Source organism: Aplysia californica, unplaced genomic scaffold, assembly GCF_000002075.1.
Source record: "Aplysia californica isolate F4 #8 unplaced genomic scaffold, AplCal3.0 scaffold00797, whole genome shotgun sequence".
NCBI lineage: Eukaryota > Metazoa > Mollusca > Gastropoda > Aplysiida > Aplysiidae > Aplysia > Aplysia californica.
In genome coordinates, this window is record NW_004798067.1 from 11,368 (window position 1) to 26,780 (window position 15,413).

The 15,413-nt window shown below is 42.7% G+C and overlaps 1 protein-coding gene across 3 annotated transcripts in view; it reads left to right on the forward strand.

The window, feature by feature from the left end:
- The first annotated feature begins 470 nt into the window (after window positions 1–470).
- LOC101853352 (putative inhibitor of apoptosis) overlaps window positions 471–15,413 on the forward strand; it is a 17,723-nt gene continuing 2,780 nt past the window's right edge. Inside the window, exons 1-6 of one of the 3 annotated variants that reach the window (XM_005109614.3) lie at window positions 471–655; window positions 6,921–8,081; window positions 8,577–8,746; window positions 10,163–10,220; window positions 12,294–12,422; window positions 14,639–14,788. In XM_005109614.3, coding sequence (XP_005109671.1) covers window positions 6,950–8,081; window positions 8,577–8,746; window positions 10,163–10,220; window positions 12,294–12,422; window positions 14,639–14,788 — 1,639 coding nt within the window. In that variant the 5' untranslated portion in view covers window positions 471–655; window positions 6,921–6,949. The remainder of the gene's footprint in view (window positions 656–6,920; window positions 8,082–8,576; window positions 8,747–10,162; window positions 10,221–12,293; window positions 12,423–14,638; window positions 14,789–15,413) is intronic. The other 2 variants (XM_035972689.1, XM_035972690.1) reach the window with 2 other exon arrangements.

The window sequence follows — 15,413 nt, forward strand, 5'->3', positions numbered from 1 at the left end:
GCCCCCCCCCCCCCCCCCCCCCTGCTTTTCCCAATGATTTGATGTTTTAGCTATTAGGATTGAAAACAATTGATTTGCTAGGGTCTTAGTAGCCATACGTGTGTTCTAAAGAAAAAATTATGACAGTGTAGCCCTCAAATCAATGCATCTGTCATGTGGGTGCATGCGTAAAAATTTTTTTACCTTTATTTTAACTATTTTGAGGATTGCATAAAATATTATCATTGTATCTTGTATGCAGTTAGAAATATCGATACCGAAACAGGGTCTGTTTACACACACCCAATTGCAGGGGAAAGGGTTAAAAAGATATATATTGAGGGGCGGGGCTATTCATGTATGGTGTATGTACCTATTCGTTTTAGTAAATAACCCTGTGAAAGTTTTATACAAAAACGGCCGGATGTTTGAAAACTAACAACGTTTTTGTTTTTCAAACTTCCGGGTTGATATTTTTCAAAGTTTCTATTTTAGGCCAATCTAGATCAAGAATCTAGATCTAGTTATTTTTGTCGAAGCCGAAACTGTAAACTGAAGACCGAAACCTCCGAGGCATAGAGCCTAAAAGAAGGTACAGGTCGCCACCTCTAGAACAACCTGAGTTCGAAAATCAAAGGTTAGGATCTAGATCTAGATCTAGATCTAGAGTCTAGAGGTACAACATTGGTGATTTGTGACATGTTCATATTATGATATCATTATCATTTGATATTCAATTGGCTGGCTATGATGATAATTCGTTGGCATTGTAAGTGGACTGTCCCCAAAGTCTTTGAGTTGCCAAGCCCGCCAGTGCATTATCATGATTGTGTGTTGTAATGTCAGTCACAGTCATAGCCTGCGGAATTGCAATAACTAAACACGGACGACTTTTCTGCTTGGCCAGGAGTGAGAATAGTGCAGGCGAGTCTTGTGGCTAGTCTCACCCGGTGCGCGTTCACCAAATTTTGCGTTCATCCTAAACCACAGAATTCTACACTGTGATAACAGAAAATTGTAGAATTCTGTGCCGTGAACAAACGTTCCATTACAACTGTAGCCTACTAAAAGCGTACAATTTTGTCTGTGGGCAGTGGAGAGAGAAAGAGAGAGAGGAGTAGCGCGAGAATTTCCGGGCAAAAAACAAAATGGCGACCCGCGTAGTTCGGCTCGATTCGAAAAGTTAAATAGCGGTAGCATCTTTGTAGACTACCAAATTAATTTACTTTTGTGTTTTAACATCATTTTTTAACTTTGTTTTGGTCAATTTGATCGTCCACACCGATAGACAGTATTCAGAAAGAGAGAGAGAAGAGGGGAGGAGTTGATCTTGCGAGAACTTCCGGGCGGGTGAGAATAGCTGAATAGCCACTTTCTTTCTGCTTCATCAATCATAATTAGCACACACACACACACACACTCACACACACACACACTCACACACACACACACACACACACAGACGGACAGAGAGGCGAACGCACTGCACTCGAGCACAATAAGCTAGATCTATGTATGGATGTGAGATGTGGAACACATCCCATATGTGCATAAAGAGGATCCAGGTTTTCTTGAACAAGTGTCTGAGGAGGCTGCATGAGGATCAAATGGACAGACAGGATCACCAACGAGGAAGTATTAGGATGAACCAGACAGAGCCTGGTCAGAGATGAGGTGGGAAGAAGACATTTGGCGATGGATTGGACACACTCTTAAGAAGTCAAGCAGCTGCATAACAAGAAAAGTGTTTGATTGGAACCCACAGGGTAAAAGATCAAGGGGAAGACCTCGTGGAACCTGGAGAAGAGTCACGGAAATGGATGTACAGAAAAGTGGGAAGACGTGGAGTGACATCAAGCGACTAGCCCAGGATAGGGAAAGGTGGAGAGTGTTTGTTCGTGGCCTATATCCTGACCCAGGGTGAGAAAGGCAATGATGATGACCCACCAACGCAAAAGAGCTCCAATTTACTCGGTGGCAGTTGACACTACCTATAAAAATACCATCTCTGTCCATGACAAAATTACGGTAGTTTGCGCATTTTAAGGCCCAGTTCAAAGTTTTGAAGATCTGAGTCAGGAATTTGTAGACTTTGGGAATTTAACATGCTAAAGTATAAGATCACCAATTTTTTTTGCGTTGCCATGCCTAAGTACTTCACAGATGCACTGATTTAAGAGCTAAACTGCCATAATTTTTGCTGCAGAACATACGTGTATTGACCACTAAAACCCTTGCAAATCAATTGTTTTTAGGTAAAAATATTAACGCATCAAATCATTGTGAAATGCAGGGTGAAACCCCCAATGTTAAGACGAAGTGACTATTCGGACTAGACTCTAGAGTCCGAATAGACAAAAATTGCGGAATCTGAATTGAGTCCAGCAGGAAGTCCGTTCCAACTTCCGACCCTCGAGTCCGAATAACATTTCTTCATATTCGGACTCGAGTCCGAATAAAAAGATTTCTTATTCGGACTCGAGTCCGAATGTGAAAAAATGTTATTCGGGCTTGGGTCCGGAAAAAAGGAAGTGTCTTCGTTCTATAGATCTAACGTTCAGTGCTTTCATTTTTCCGCCATTTTTTAGTTTCCCCCACACCTTATCTGCCGATCCAATGCCCACCCGCCTCATTGATACGTCCCCCAACCCCCCATGTTTCCCACTTTCTTTGTTGTAGAAAAAGGTAAAATTGAAGATTAGCAGACCACCTGGCACCTGCACATTATGATCTGTGTTTTAAAAACAGACAGATTCGTTCAAATACACACAAGCCTGTGTCATCTCGATTGTTTACCAAGAAAAAGTTGTGTTGCTGTTTAGAGCCGAGCATACGGCAACTTTTGGTTCCATGGACCAGCGCACAATTCATTACGTAGATCTACGTCAAGACTAGCTTATTAAATTGTAATAATGATCTGTTGCCGGGGGATAAAAGACTGACGCGTATGCGACGTTCAACCCCCGGACCGATAGTGCCCCTCCCCGACACGCACACACAGCCACACGTGTGCAGGCCGCCCATCCGACCCCGACACACGCTAACAAGCCAATTGCTTCTGGTGACCTCTTGACAAATAAACATTTATTAGAAGCGCTATAACTTTTCAGGCCGGCCTCAAATTCATCATAAGATAAAAACTCGGCTCCTGCACAAAACGCCATTTTGCCCGAAATGATCCCGGTCTACCCAGCCTGAGGCGAGTCACGAGCGAGGCATGACAGGAAGCTGGAGTCACGAGTCACAGGAAGTCGGAAGTGATGTCATGCTGGACAAGAATCTGAGTCCGAATAATTTTTTTCACTTCGTTCCTCTAAATATTCCAGCATTTATATATTTATGAAAATTTTTCGATCATAATTATAATGACAACAGTCAAGACGTTAGCTTTAATAACTCTTTCGCTACATATTATTTTCTGCTTGTGGACGAATTTTTTTCGGGAGGGCGAATGAGATGATGACTAGTGGGCAGTTAAAAGGTCTTTGGGGCCACAAATTCAAATAAGGCAAGCGCTATTTGCAACGCCGCGTTCTGAATAGCTCCTGTGCTATTTGAAACGCCAGTACTAGATCTAGAATCTAGATCTAGATGTAGTAGCCATCATTTCTAGATGATAATATTGTAGTTCTGCCTGAATTGTGGAAGCTTTCTCAGTTTGTTGATAAACCTCCTAGGATTTGACTCCTTTTTTTATGACGTTGTCCTACTTGAAAGCGTCTTGTTGGGTTCGTCATCATGACCGGTCAGTGAACCTGTGCTTGCGCATGCATCACATGAGTACCGGTTGGGGTCACCGAAGTTCATTCAAAGTCTGTGCGCTGCGAAGTATAGGGCTCAGGAATGGGGGGATTTTTTTTTTTTTAAGGTACAGTCGGGAGGAGGGGTGGGGATGAAGGCAGCACCGGATGACAAAAACTGAACTTGGAGTTCTCAACAGCCCGGTTACCGTGTACGTAGGCACTCCGAAAATAATTAGAAAAACTCACTACAACAAAATTAAATTAAACATGGGGAAAGACAAATGGTGGTGCAAGTTAGGGGCGGGCACGAGACGAGCCGAGTACTCGTTTCTCGCGAGAAACGCCCTTCCCGTCGCTTCCCGGGCACTAAACTACTACTCGGTACCGAGACGTGATACTGCTCGTTGGCTTGACATAACGAGTAACAGTAACGAGAGTGAGAGGCGAGAAATGACAACGCAGACAGTGCCACCCATCACCGTGCCGTCCTGTGTGTGAAACTGAAAGGGGGGGGGGGGAGACGAGGCGAGTGGGGAGTTGATCAGGGCCTAGGCCTAGGTCTCCCTACCTTCCTTCACCGCCTGCGCAACAGGGCAAGCCTAGTTTCTAAGTTTAGATCGGTGGGTGGTTGGCGGGTGCTCTGGTGTGGTTTGCTCCTTCTTTCCTATCAAACATCTGTCGTCTTTATCTCCCCTCCTCCTTTTTTGTGTTTGTTACTCACTTGTAACACCTCTAATCTTCAGCACTTATATGACCTTATTGTGTTGCAAGTGCCGTAAAACTCTTCCTAAAAACTAAGTTTAGATCCCCACCACGATCGGCCTTCCCACTAAACGAGTTGCTCGTTCTGTGGGGCGAGAAGAGAAATCTCGGCCACGGCCGGCCTTCTCGCTGAACGAGTGGCTCGAACTGCAGGGCAAGAAGAGAAATTGGTCACGAGTCGAGAAGTATTGCTCGAGACACGAGACGGGAAGTATTTCTCGTTCCCGGGACCGGTCTCTGCGAGAAGTAGGTCAGCTTCTCGATCTTCTCGCTCGAGGAGGAAAAAGCGCTTCCCGCCCGTCTCTAGTGGAAGTAATGATGATGCTGTAGTGGTGGTGGAAGGACCCTGAGTTGTCAACGTTGATCTTGTCCCTTTTTCTATTTTGTATCAAAAATATCTTTGCTGGATTCACCGAATCATTCGGATAGAATCTACTAGATTCTAGATCTAGTAGATCTGGAATCTATAATATATCTAAATCTAGCCTACTATACACATGAAGCTACAACGCGTACCTAGCACTCTTTTGTGATTGGCCTAAATATAGATGATGTATTTCCGCCTTCTATTTTTGTCATCTTCCTGGGCTTCCCTCATTTTTTCCTTGCCAGTTGACTAGATCTCAGCATAATGGGCACCCCGTATTAGTGTGCGATGGGCTACGTCACTAGGTTTCATCGGCGTCTGCTTGGTCTTTGTGTGCGCGCGCGTGTGTGTGTGCGCACACGCGATTGGTAAATTTATGGACCAAGAATTGCTGAGATTGTTTATACACATGATAACACAAATTAATACCCCCCCCCCCAAAAAAAAAAACAACCCAACTGCAACATCTTGTCAACAGTCACTGCCGCGGGAAACCCAAGAGTCTTGGGGGAAACCCCGGAAGATGATAAAAATTGATGGAGGAAATACGTCATCTATATTTGGGCCAATCAAGGAGGTATGCTAGGTGCTCTCTGTAGCTTCATGTCTACTATACTATAGTAGTTTTGTACTTTTGTAACTGTTGACTTTCATCTGATGGCACTTATAATAGTATAAAATAGATAAAATGGAATCGCTCTGTTTAAGTTTAATCTTTTCAGATCTTGACATTATATATGGGTCTAAAGGTTGGATGACCAACAGAATCTAAAAGCCCATTCATAAAAGGCCAATACGAACTGAGGTTCCGACAGGTTTTTTTTTAATGTTTTAAGTTTAAAGCGGGTCAAAAAAATAATAGTAGATTTACAGCATTATACACCAATAAAAGTTGACATATATTTTCTTCTACACTACACTTTAATGTGTGTTTACCAAAGAAATACGATTCAAGAAACGGAGTGAGTAATTTCCGAGACTCATGTGGAGCACTTGGAGATCATGTCTTCAGACAGCTTTGAGGTAAAATCAACAAGCTTACTTCACTAAAATTGAAATGTGGGGGCAAGGTGTCTCAAAATGAGCGATTTGTAGGTATGTTACTGTTTGTAGTGATTTATTTTAATGATCCTGTGTGTATGCATCTAAAGAATGATATCACCGAAAGAGAAAAACTTTTTAATTACTGGATCAAGATCTTTAAAAAATATTTTTGTTTGGTTGCTGACCTGGGGAAGTGCCATGCAAAGTTTTTTTGGGCTTAGGTAAATTGATACTTTGACAGAATATAATATATACACAGAATGATAGATAGAAGACAGCAAGTATAATGACTGTATAGACCTGGCAGCTAGAAATATTGAGAGAAAAAAAATTATTTAATTTACAAAATACAAAATCTTTGCTGCCTGCAGAGGAGAACAAATTTTACTTCCTCTTCCAGTTACAGTACAGAAGGACTTGCAACCACCCCAACAAACACAATGAAGGAGAGACCTTACCTAAGTCCTAACCCTCTACTCTATTTCATAGGTGGTTGTTGGTTAATGAATTCATCCCCTCTAGTAGGCCTATACAGTAAAATTGATTTCATTTTTACTTGATAGCAAAGAACTTCAATTCTGCAAACTATAGGTCCTGCACAAAGTTTGGGTTGTTATTATTTTTTAAGCCGGCGTATAGAATGGAGGCTATTGATTTGGGTACCTGTCCACTTGACCATCTACTACCACAATGTTTCTGTTGTAAATTGTGCTTGATGGTCTACCAGCCAGTCTAACAATGGTTTGGCTTGATCATATATTAGATTTATTTTATACAGTATAACACGGACAGCTCGAATTCGTCAGGACCGGCTTTGGTAGTTTGAAGGATCCGTAGTTCGAGGAATATCTTACACAGGTAAAGAAGAAAAATTGGGACGGCAGGCACAGTTCAACAGATGCGTAATTTCTAGTCTTCTGTGTTCGCCCTTTCAGTGTTACTCTTTATATATATAATATATATATATAAGTAGAAAATGTAAAAGTACTCTGTCATTGTTTTAATTACAATGCTTTCATTTCCAGGTTTGCCTGCTAACTAGTCAAACGTTGATATGGATTCTATGATTGATACTTCATTTTCCAACGAACTCATCCGGTTCGGAACATTTGTGGGCTGGCCTGGCTCTGATATCCACTGCAAGTCAGTGAAACCAAGTGCTATTGACTTAGCCAAAACGGGCTTCTATTTCACGGGTTCATCTGATGAAGTCTGCTGCTTTGCTTGTGGTCTGGTGGTAAAGGACTGGGAGCGACATCATGACCCCATCGTTGTCCACGCCACGCGCAGCCCGCGTTGCCCAATGGTGCTGGGCAGGGACCACAGCAACTCGCCAGTCATTGTGCCAGAGGACGCAGAACGCCTGGCCATCCTGTCCATGCTTCAGCAGGCGAGCCAGCGAGTGTTGACGGCAGTCAGCGGGTCGTATACTTCCTCGTCCCTCCTGGCGAACACGCTGACCGTGCTGTACGGGGAGACCATGATGAGAGCCAGACCTCCCCAGATGGTGGCCCCGAGCGCATGCTCCCTGACCTCGTCTCCGAGGCAGAGTCCCTCAACGGTTCGTCAGAACAGTCGCGATCCTCCATCCTCCCCGGGAGGCGGTGGGAGAATGCAAGCGTCTAGACCGGCTGCCACCGCGTCCTCTGATTCTCCTCAACGGCGCAGCAGCGCGTCCGACTCAGAGAGTACTGCCGTGTCACCCAGGAGACCACAGTTCCAACGCACCCGTTCGTACGCCATGGACTCAAGGCCGTCCTCTAACTCTGAAACGATTGCCAACAGACAGAACTCCAACCCCAGCACTGATCATGTTGAATACCAAGAGTCTGAGGAAGCGCGGCTAGCAACGTTCAACTCTTGGCCCGGTATCAGAGGAGCTACAGCCCGCGAGTTTGCCCAGGCTGGTTTCATCTTTTATGGCGCCCCAGATCGTGTCCAGTGTGTCTTCTGCAATGGGTTACTTCGCAACTGGAATGACAACGACCGGCCAATTGAAGAACACCGGAAACACTTTCCCACCTGCTCTTTTGTCACTGAATGTCTGTCAGCCATAACAGTTGCTCAGCCTAGGCATACCAACTACCGTACCTTGGAGTCGAGAGAGAAATCATTTCTGAACTGGTCTAGAAGGACGCAGACTCCTGTCCCCGAAGCACTGGCAAGTGCAGGCTTCTTTTATGTGGGTAAGTAAACAGGCTCTTCTATGTGAGTGAATAAAGTAAACAGGCTTTTTAAATAATAAAAAAAAATTTATGTACACACTTTTAGTTGCCTTTGCTTGCAGTATTTGCGCAACTGTTCATTAACGATGGGAAAATACACATATATTTTTGTGTGTACTTGCATTACACATCTATTTTCCAATTTGGGTTTGTTACGGTATGTAAGCTTAATCTGTTGGGGTTTTTGATACTCTGAATTTTTTTCTCTCAAACTCCCATTTAACTTTTTGAGCGGATTTGGAGGAAAAGTCCTATTTTTGGCAGTTGTGATTTGTATGATGATCTCTTGTATTGTTAAAACCCTATTTTTTGATAGTTAAAACTTTGCATGAATCATAATACTGTCAAGAATAACGGTCCAAACTAAATTTTGAAAGTTTCTGGAGTGATCTTATGTGAATTGTGCTATTTTTATCATTCTATGTGAAATTTTTTTTCTTTCCAATCAATGTGTAGGTCATGGGGACAACGTCAAATGTTTCTTCTGTGACGGTGGTCTGAGGAACTGGGAACCCAACGACGACCCGTGGAGAGAGCATGCTCGCTGGTTTCCGAAATGTGATTACGTGAGACAGATCAAGGGTCCCGCTTACATCGAGGCTGTGTTGGGAGAGACAAACTTGACTGTGAGTACTCAATCTATGGGATGGTTTTGTTTTTTGTGTGCTGCACTGCTCGTGGCTAGTTATTTTTTGGCAAAGTACTTGTTTGAGTCTTTTCAAACTGCTGCTTTTGTTTTTTGTTTTGTTAGTTAAGAGTATAGATTCATTGTAATTGTTGAAAATAGAGTTATTGAATGAGGGGATGTTGTCTCTGTCATTATCAGAATAACCCAGCCACTTTACAACTCATCATCGTCAGTATGTAATGTTCGTCATTGTCAGACCTGCTTCAATACCCCCTGGGGCAGTGCTACTGACTGGAGTGTCTTTAGGCCATTCCCAAAGGGGGGACATAAACATCTCGAGTTCTTATGCACTGTAGAATTGTATTTTTGTAAATGGCTTGATTCATCAATGTCATGCTCATAACTGTGTCCGAACTGCAACAGGGAACTGCTGCTATTTCTTTCCTTATCCTAATGTTAAAAAAACAACAACCCAAAAAATTGTTATCTCAAAAGTTTTTGTTGCAATTTCTCAGTAATTGACAAGTCTCCCCCTGCCATGATATTTCAAAATGGTTGGCCTAAGTGACCTGCTGACAAGTATTTTCAGCCCTCCCCCTCACCTCCTTTGCCCTCTCCTCTGGGCTCCTGACTCTTTCTGCAGCCTTTCTACTGCTACTCCTTGGCTCTTTCTTACTTCTGTCTTTCAGCCACACCCTCTGATCTTATGGTAGGTAAGATCTTACACATAGCCTTTTCGGACAAAGGCGTAAAATCTCGGAGGTCCCGTATGCAGGTTATGCACGTTAAAGATTCCTTTGTGATCCAAAATCTATAAGAGTAGGCTGCGGCCGCCACTCTGGCAAAATTCAAAATTTCCTACCAACTGAAAGTCTTTAAAGTGTCTCACGCACTCATGTGACCTTATATGCAGTTGCGAGCGCCGTAAAACACTTCCCCCCCCCCCCCCCCTTAAAAAAATGTGTTTTCTGTGAGCAGAAAGGTAAAAGCGAAGTAATCTCCAGCAAGCACTTAGGTCCTGTGGGTTTCAGGCTTTTTTCCGCCCGAATGAATGCTTGTATTTGTCTTCATTCTGTTGTTGTTTTGTGGAGAGCTGTATTGTAATCTAGAGATAACAACCAGGTCCGTATTGCGCTGTCACACAGTCAGAAAAAGATAAGCGAAAGACTGCTGTCTCCTCTTTTTGAAATATGAGAATGATTTTTTTTGTTTCAATTTTTTTTTTTTTTTTTTTTAAACAAACAACGAATGTACTGGTCCAAGAGCTTACTAATTAGCTTGTTTTCTGTTTTCAAAATGCTGTCTGTAATTTTTTTTTTTTTTTTTTTTTTTAAAGTGGACATGGATTTTGTCTCCAAGACAAATTCCCATGTGAAAAAATTTAAAATTAAATGTTACTATTTGTCTATTGCAGGAGTACCAGACAGCTTCAGTTGACAATACAGATGTGAAGAACGTAGCAGGGTTAGCAGGTAATGCTCAACTTGTTCTGCTGATTGGGATGATGGTTCCTCGTGTTTATACTATAGGTTGAGATTCTTAATGGCTGTGTGATGCTTTCTTGACTGTTTGGCAAGTGTGCCCATGGTTTCTTCGGATTGCTAATCTATGAATTTACTTTCTGTCTTTTCTGTCTGCATTTAGTGCCTTTCAGTCTTGTGTTATTCTTTGGTTTTCTTTCCATTCATTTTTCCTTGTTTATTTTTTATTATTTTTTTTGCTTGAGTTATTCTGAAGTTCTATGTGTTATGTTAGAACTCAGTAGTTTATTTACCAGCGAAGTCGTCTGTGTGCTACTTACTGCTACTGTGTTTCCAGTCATATCAGTGGCTTTTATTGTTTCTGTGAAGTTTGGAATTTCTGTTACCAACTGTGCAACCATGAATAGTTATATATTTTTTTTAAATTATCTTAATTTTCTGGAACTAGTTTATTTTGGAATTTTCAGAATGATATCCAGACATTTATTTATAAAGATTCTACTGTGCTCCTTTGAATGTTGGTCTACTCAGACAGAAGACTGTCAGACTGAGCATGGGTCTGTGGTCACTTAAGTGTGTCCTGCATACATGGACAGCAAGGAAAGGATTGGGCTCTCCTCTTGACATTAAAAGAAAAAAGAAAAATTATGGGGAAAGCTGCAAGAGGGGGGGGGGGAGATTTTTTTCTTGTGAATGATGTTATAAAGGTGGTTTGCTACTGTTACCACCTCCCCCCCCCCCCCTCCCCACTCCTTTTTTCCCTTTAAAAACAAAAACAAAATTCCCTGTGGCCAAGTTGGTTATGATCTGTGTTCACCATATATTTCTCTCCCTCCTGAGTGAGCTCATTGTAGCTTTAACTTGTTTAAGAAATATTCATTCCCACTCTTAAGAGTCAGCCAACATTTTAAAGAGAATCTGCTTGAGTTTATTTCAATGGCTACCATTTGCTCCTGTGATTTGTGCAGATTTTCTGAACGGAAAAATGTCTCTGAATGTGTTTCTTCTGTCCACTGTGGTTGCTGTGAAGCAGTGCATCGTAGGAATGATAGCACTTACTTCTTTGATTACTCCGATGATTTTTACTGGGGAAAAGAATGTGAGTTTCTGTTTCAACTTTTTCTCTCGTTTGAAATGTTGCTTGGATCTTCCCTTTGTTGCCAAGTTGGGGCAATCTTTCATTTTAAAATTCTAAAAATAGAGAACCCTTTCTAAATGGAAAACTGTGCCAAACTGTAGGAAATCTGGTGATCCTTCAGATTTCGTTTTTAGCGGACTCCACTGTATGGCACTGAATTGAGCGGAGGACTTAGACGTAACTTTTCTTTTCCATGAAGAAAATGTTCTCGAAGTGATTTCTTGTGAAATTGGGTAAAGCGCAAGATATTCCTTTAATCAGCTAGTATCGTGCTTTACTGCAGAACAGATGGCCTCTTATTGTTGCAAGTGCCGTAAAACACTTACTAGAACAAACAGAGGGCCTAAGCTCAAGTTTAAGACTTTTCTTAAACCCTGTTCGTTTTGTGTAGTTTTCAAGGCTCTCAGCCCATTTGGCTGGGTCGTATTGCAACTACCCCAACAAATACTGTAAAGAAAGAGAGACCTGACCCAACCCTACCCCTACCTCTGCCCCTCCCTTACCCAAACCTGAACTCTCTATTCTATTCTGTTGCATAGTGGTCGCTCGTTACGGTATTCCTTTTGAGACGGGTGTTAAATTGAGAGGTCCAGCCCCTTAAATAACCTAATAGTGTTGGGAAAAATCGCTGTATTTTTATCATCGTTGCCTTTCTCACCCTGGACCTGGATATAGGCCAGGAATAAACACTCTCCACCTTTCCCTATCCTGGGCTAGTCGCTTGATGTCTTTCCACGTCTTCCCACTTTTCTGTACAACATCCATTTCCGTGGCTCTTCTCCAGGTTCCACATGGTCTTGCCCTTGATCTTTTACCCTGTAGGTTCCAATCTAACACTTTCCTTGTTATGCAGCTGCTTGACTTCACTTGACTTCCTGAAAGTGTGAGCGGCATTTTACTAATAGACTAATTACTTGTACCCTCAGCGCCGAGAGACATGGACCCGCGGGAGGTGACCGCTCGGTTGGACAGCGAGATTGTGAAGGCTGTGCTCAAGATGGACGTCCCGAAAGACCTCGTGAGAAAGGCTATCAGGAAGAGACTTGCTGAAGACAGTAAGTTTTGTCTCGGCACTTTATTCGAGGGTGGTTGGCGAGCACTCCGGTGTGGTTTGCTCCTTCTTTTCTATCAAACATATCAAACATCCATCGTCCTTATCTTGCCTCCTTCTTTTATTTGTAAGTTACTATCTAGAAACACATCTCTAATCTTTGGCACTAATATAACATAGTGTTGCAAGTACTGTAAAACTTTTAGTGACGCTACGAAACTTTTTTCTTGTGTTGGGAAATCACATGCAAAGGGGGGGGGGGGGTCTTTTTCAGTTCAATACATGGGATTAGAAGAGAGATCATTGGCAGTCATCCAGAAATGGTTAGTTCAGTTTGCACATGTTGGCAGGTTCACTTTGCTGGCAAGTCACGTGCTTCCTTCTTGTTCTTGAAGTCACATGTGTGGATTTCCCTGCTGTGTGGGTGGTTGACGGGTGCTCTGGTGTGGTTTCCTTCATCCATCTTTCCTGTCAAACATCTATTGTGATTATCTTTCCTCCGCGAGTGGTTGGTGGGTGCTCTGGCATGGTTAGTTCCTCCTTTCCTATCAAACATCTATAGTCCTAATCCTTTTTTAAAATTTGTTACTCTTGTAACTCCTCTAATCTTCGGCACTTATAGGACCTAATTGGGGAGGAATTCCGTAACAGGCGACCACGATGAAACAGTAGAATAGAGGGTTAGAGTTTAGTGTGGGGTAGGGTTAGGGATAGATCTGTGTCTCTTTTTTATTGTATTTATTGGGGTGGTCGCTCGTTTCGGAAGTCCTTCCCCTAATTGTATTATTGCAAGTGCTGTATAAGTTATAACGCTTACCTAAACTGAACTAGATATCGCCTCCTTCTGTTCTTTGTATTTTACTCTCGTTTGACACGTCTAACCTTTGGCACTTAAATGGCCTATTTGCTTTGCAAATGCGGTATAACTCTTGCTAAAACTTTAAAAAACATTTGTTTGTGATCATACATGTATGAAAATGGGGAACACAACAGGGACTGACCAACGATGGGCATGATAGTAATACATCCTGTGGCACATAATGTGTGTAAGCTTCTGCAGTTGATGAACTCTTCAGTATGTTATTTACTTGTGACTTTCTGTTGCTTCCTCTAAACATCAGGTGTGGGTGGTTGACGGGTGCTCTGGTGTGGTCTGCTTCTTCTTTCCTTTCCAACATCTATTGTCATTATATCCCCTCCTTCTTTTTTGTGTTTGTTACTCTCTTTGAACACCTCTAATCTTCGACACTTATATGATCTAATTGTGCCTTAAAACACATACTAAAATAAACATCTGGTATTTCCAATAGTTTTAATAAATTCCCAACCCTTGCGTACTCATAATTCATGGCGGGAAAGCTCATGGTCGCACCACTGCTGGCAACCTGGCTCCCAGACGTGTGAATGTCTGTGAAGTGAGATCTCTGGTTTGGGGGGCGTGGTGTCAGAAAAAGAAAAATTTTGGTTTGTCATCATGATCATCCAATGCCAGATCAGAGACAGACATCGGCGATCATGGTTCTCCATTCATTCCTTTGCTCGGATGCTCTTAACCCTATCCATACGCCGTGTTTTACTGTCGTATCCATACGGCGTGGGGAACTCTGTGCCCCCATTTTGTAAAGAGGAAATTTACTCGTTAGTCCGATCCGTACACTTTGCATAGCAATCTGTCAAAATGAGTTTTTGAGAAATACTGAAAGTTTCGATGAGATCTTTCCTCTAGAAGTATTCTAAAATGTGCAGAATACAACCCCCTGGGGTACAAAAATGACCCTAGGCTTATGGATAGGGTTAAAAAAGCTACATTTCCCTGATCTCTCCCCGTAACCCATTTGTTCGGGTTCCCTAAGTAGGTTGCTCTGGGCCTACCCCTGCCTCGTTTGCCTTCAATTGTGCCAGTGAGAGCTAGATGTTCAAGACCTTTATATCTATTCAGATGGTTGGTAGTGGGTGGTTGGCAGGTCCTCTGGTGTGGTTTGCTTCTTCTTTCCTATCACACATCTACCATCCTTATCTTCCCTCCTTTTTTATGTTTGTTACTCTCTTGTAACACCTCTAATCGTCTGGCGCTCACATGACCTTATACAGTTGCGAGCGCCGTAAAACCTCTGTGAAAATTTTTTTTTTAAAGATGGTTGATAGTCATATCATAATGCTTGTTATAGTTTATATGAAAGGCTCCTATAAGTTTGCTCACTGGTTGTGATGTTTTCCCAGGCGATGACTTCTCTAGCGCTGAGGCGTTGCTGGAGGCGGTGTTTAATCTGGATCCTAACGAGCCCAGTCTGCAGGACCCGGCGGAAGGACACGGCCTGGACGGCTTGCTGGGGAGCAGCAGTCCTCCTTCTGACAGCTCTAATGCACAAGGTAACGGCGGGAGCTGTAAAACATTGGACACTGGGAGCAGTGTTTGGGGGGGGGAATTCTGTAATGAGCGGCCACTATGAAACAGTAGAATAGAAGGTTAGAGTTTGAGTTTGGGGTAACAGTAGGGTTAGGGGTTGGGTCAGGTTAGGGTTAAGTCTCTTCTTCATTGCGTTTGTTGGGGTGGTCGCTCGTTGCGTAAGTCCTTCTAGTGTTTTGGGGCTAGCGTAATGTGGAGGTTGCCTCCGTGGTTCTCTGTATTTACCTCGGACAGCCTGAGACATGTTGGGTCTAGTGGTAGGGTAGGGGGATTAAGACGCTAAGACTTGTTTGTAAACCTTGAGATATCACATTTCTGTCACCGCTGAATCATAATATTCTTTCTTTTATTTGAAAGGAGCTTTTCGTGAGCTGTATTCAAGTGGGTGTCGAAATGTCGATTGCCTTGTTAATCGTGAACTGTTTAAAAGGGAACATAACCAGAAAGTCTGAAAATAATTCTTGTTGCACATCATGTGTACTCCATTCTTTTTTTTTTTTTGACCCAGAGTTCATTCCCCTTACTTGGTTCAATGTTTTTTGGTAATTTTTTTGGACGAGCTGTATACTGCCTTAGAAGTTGGGGGGG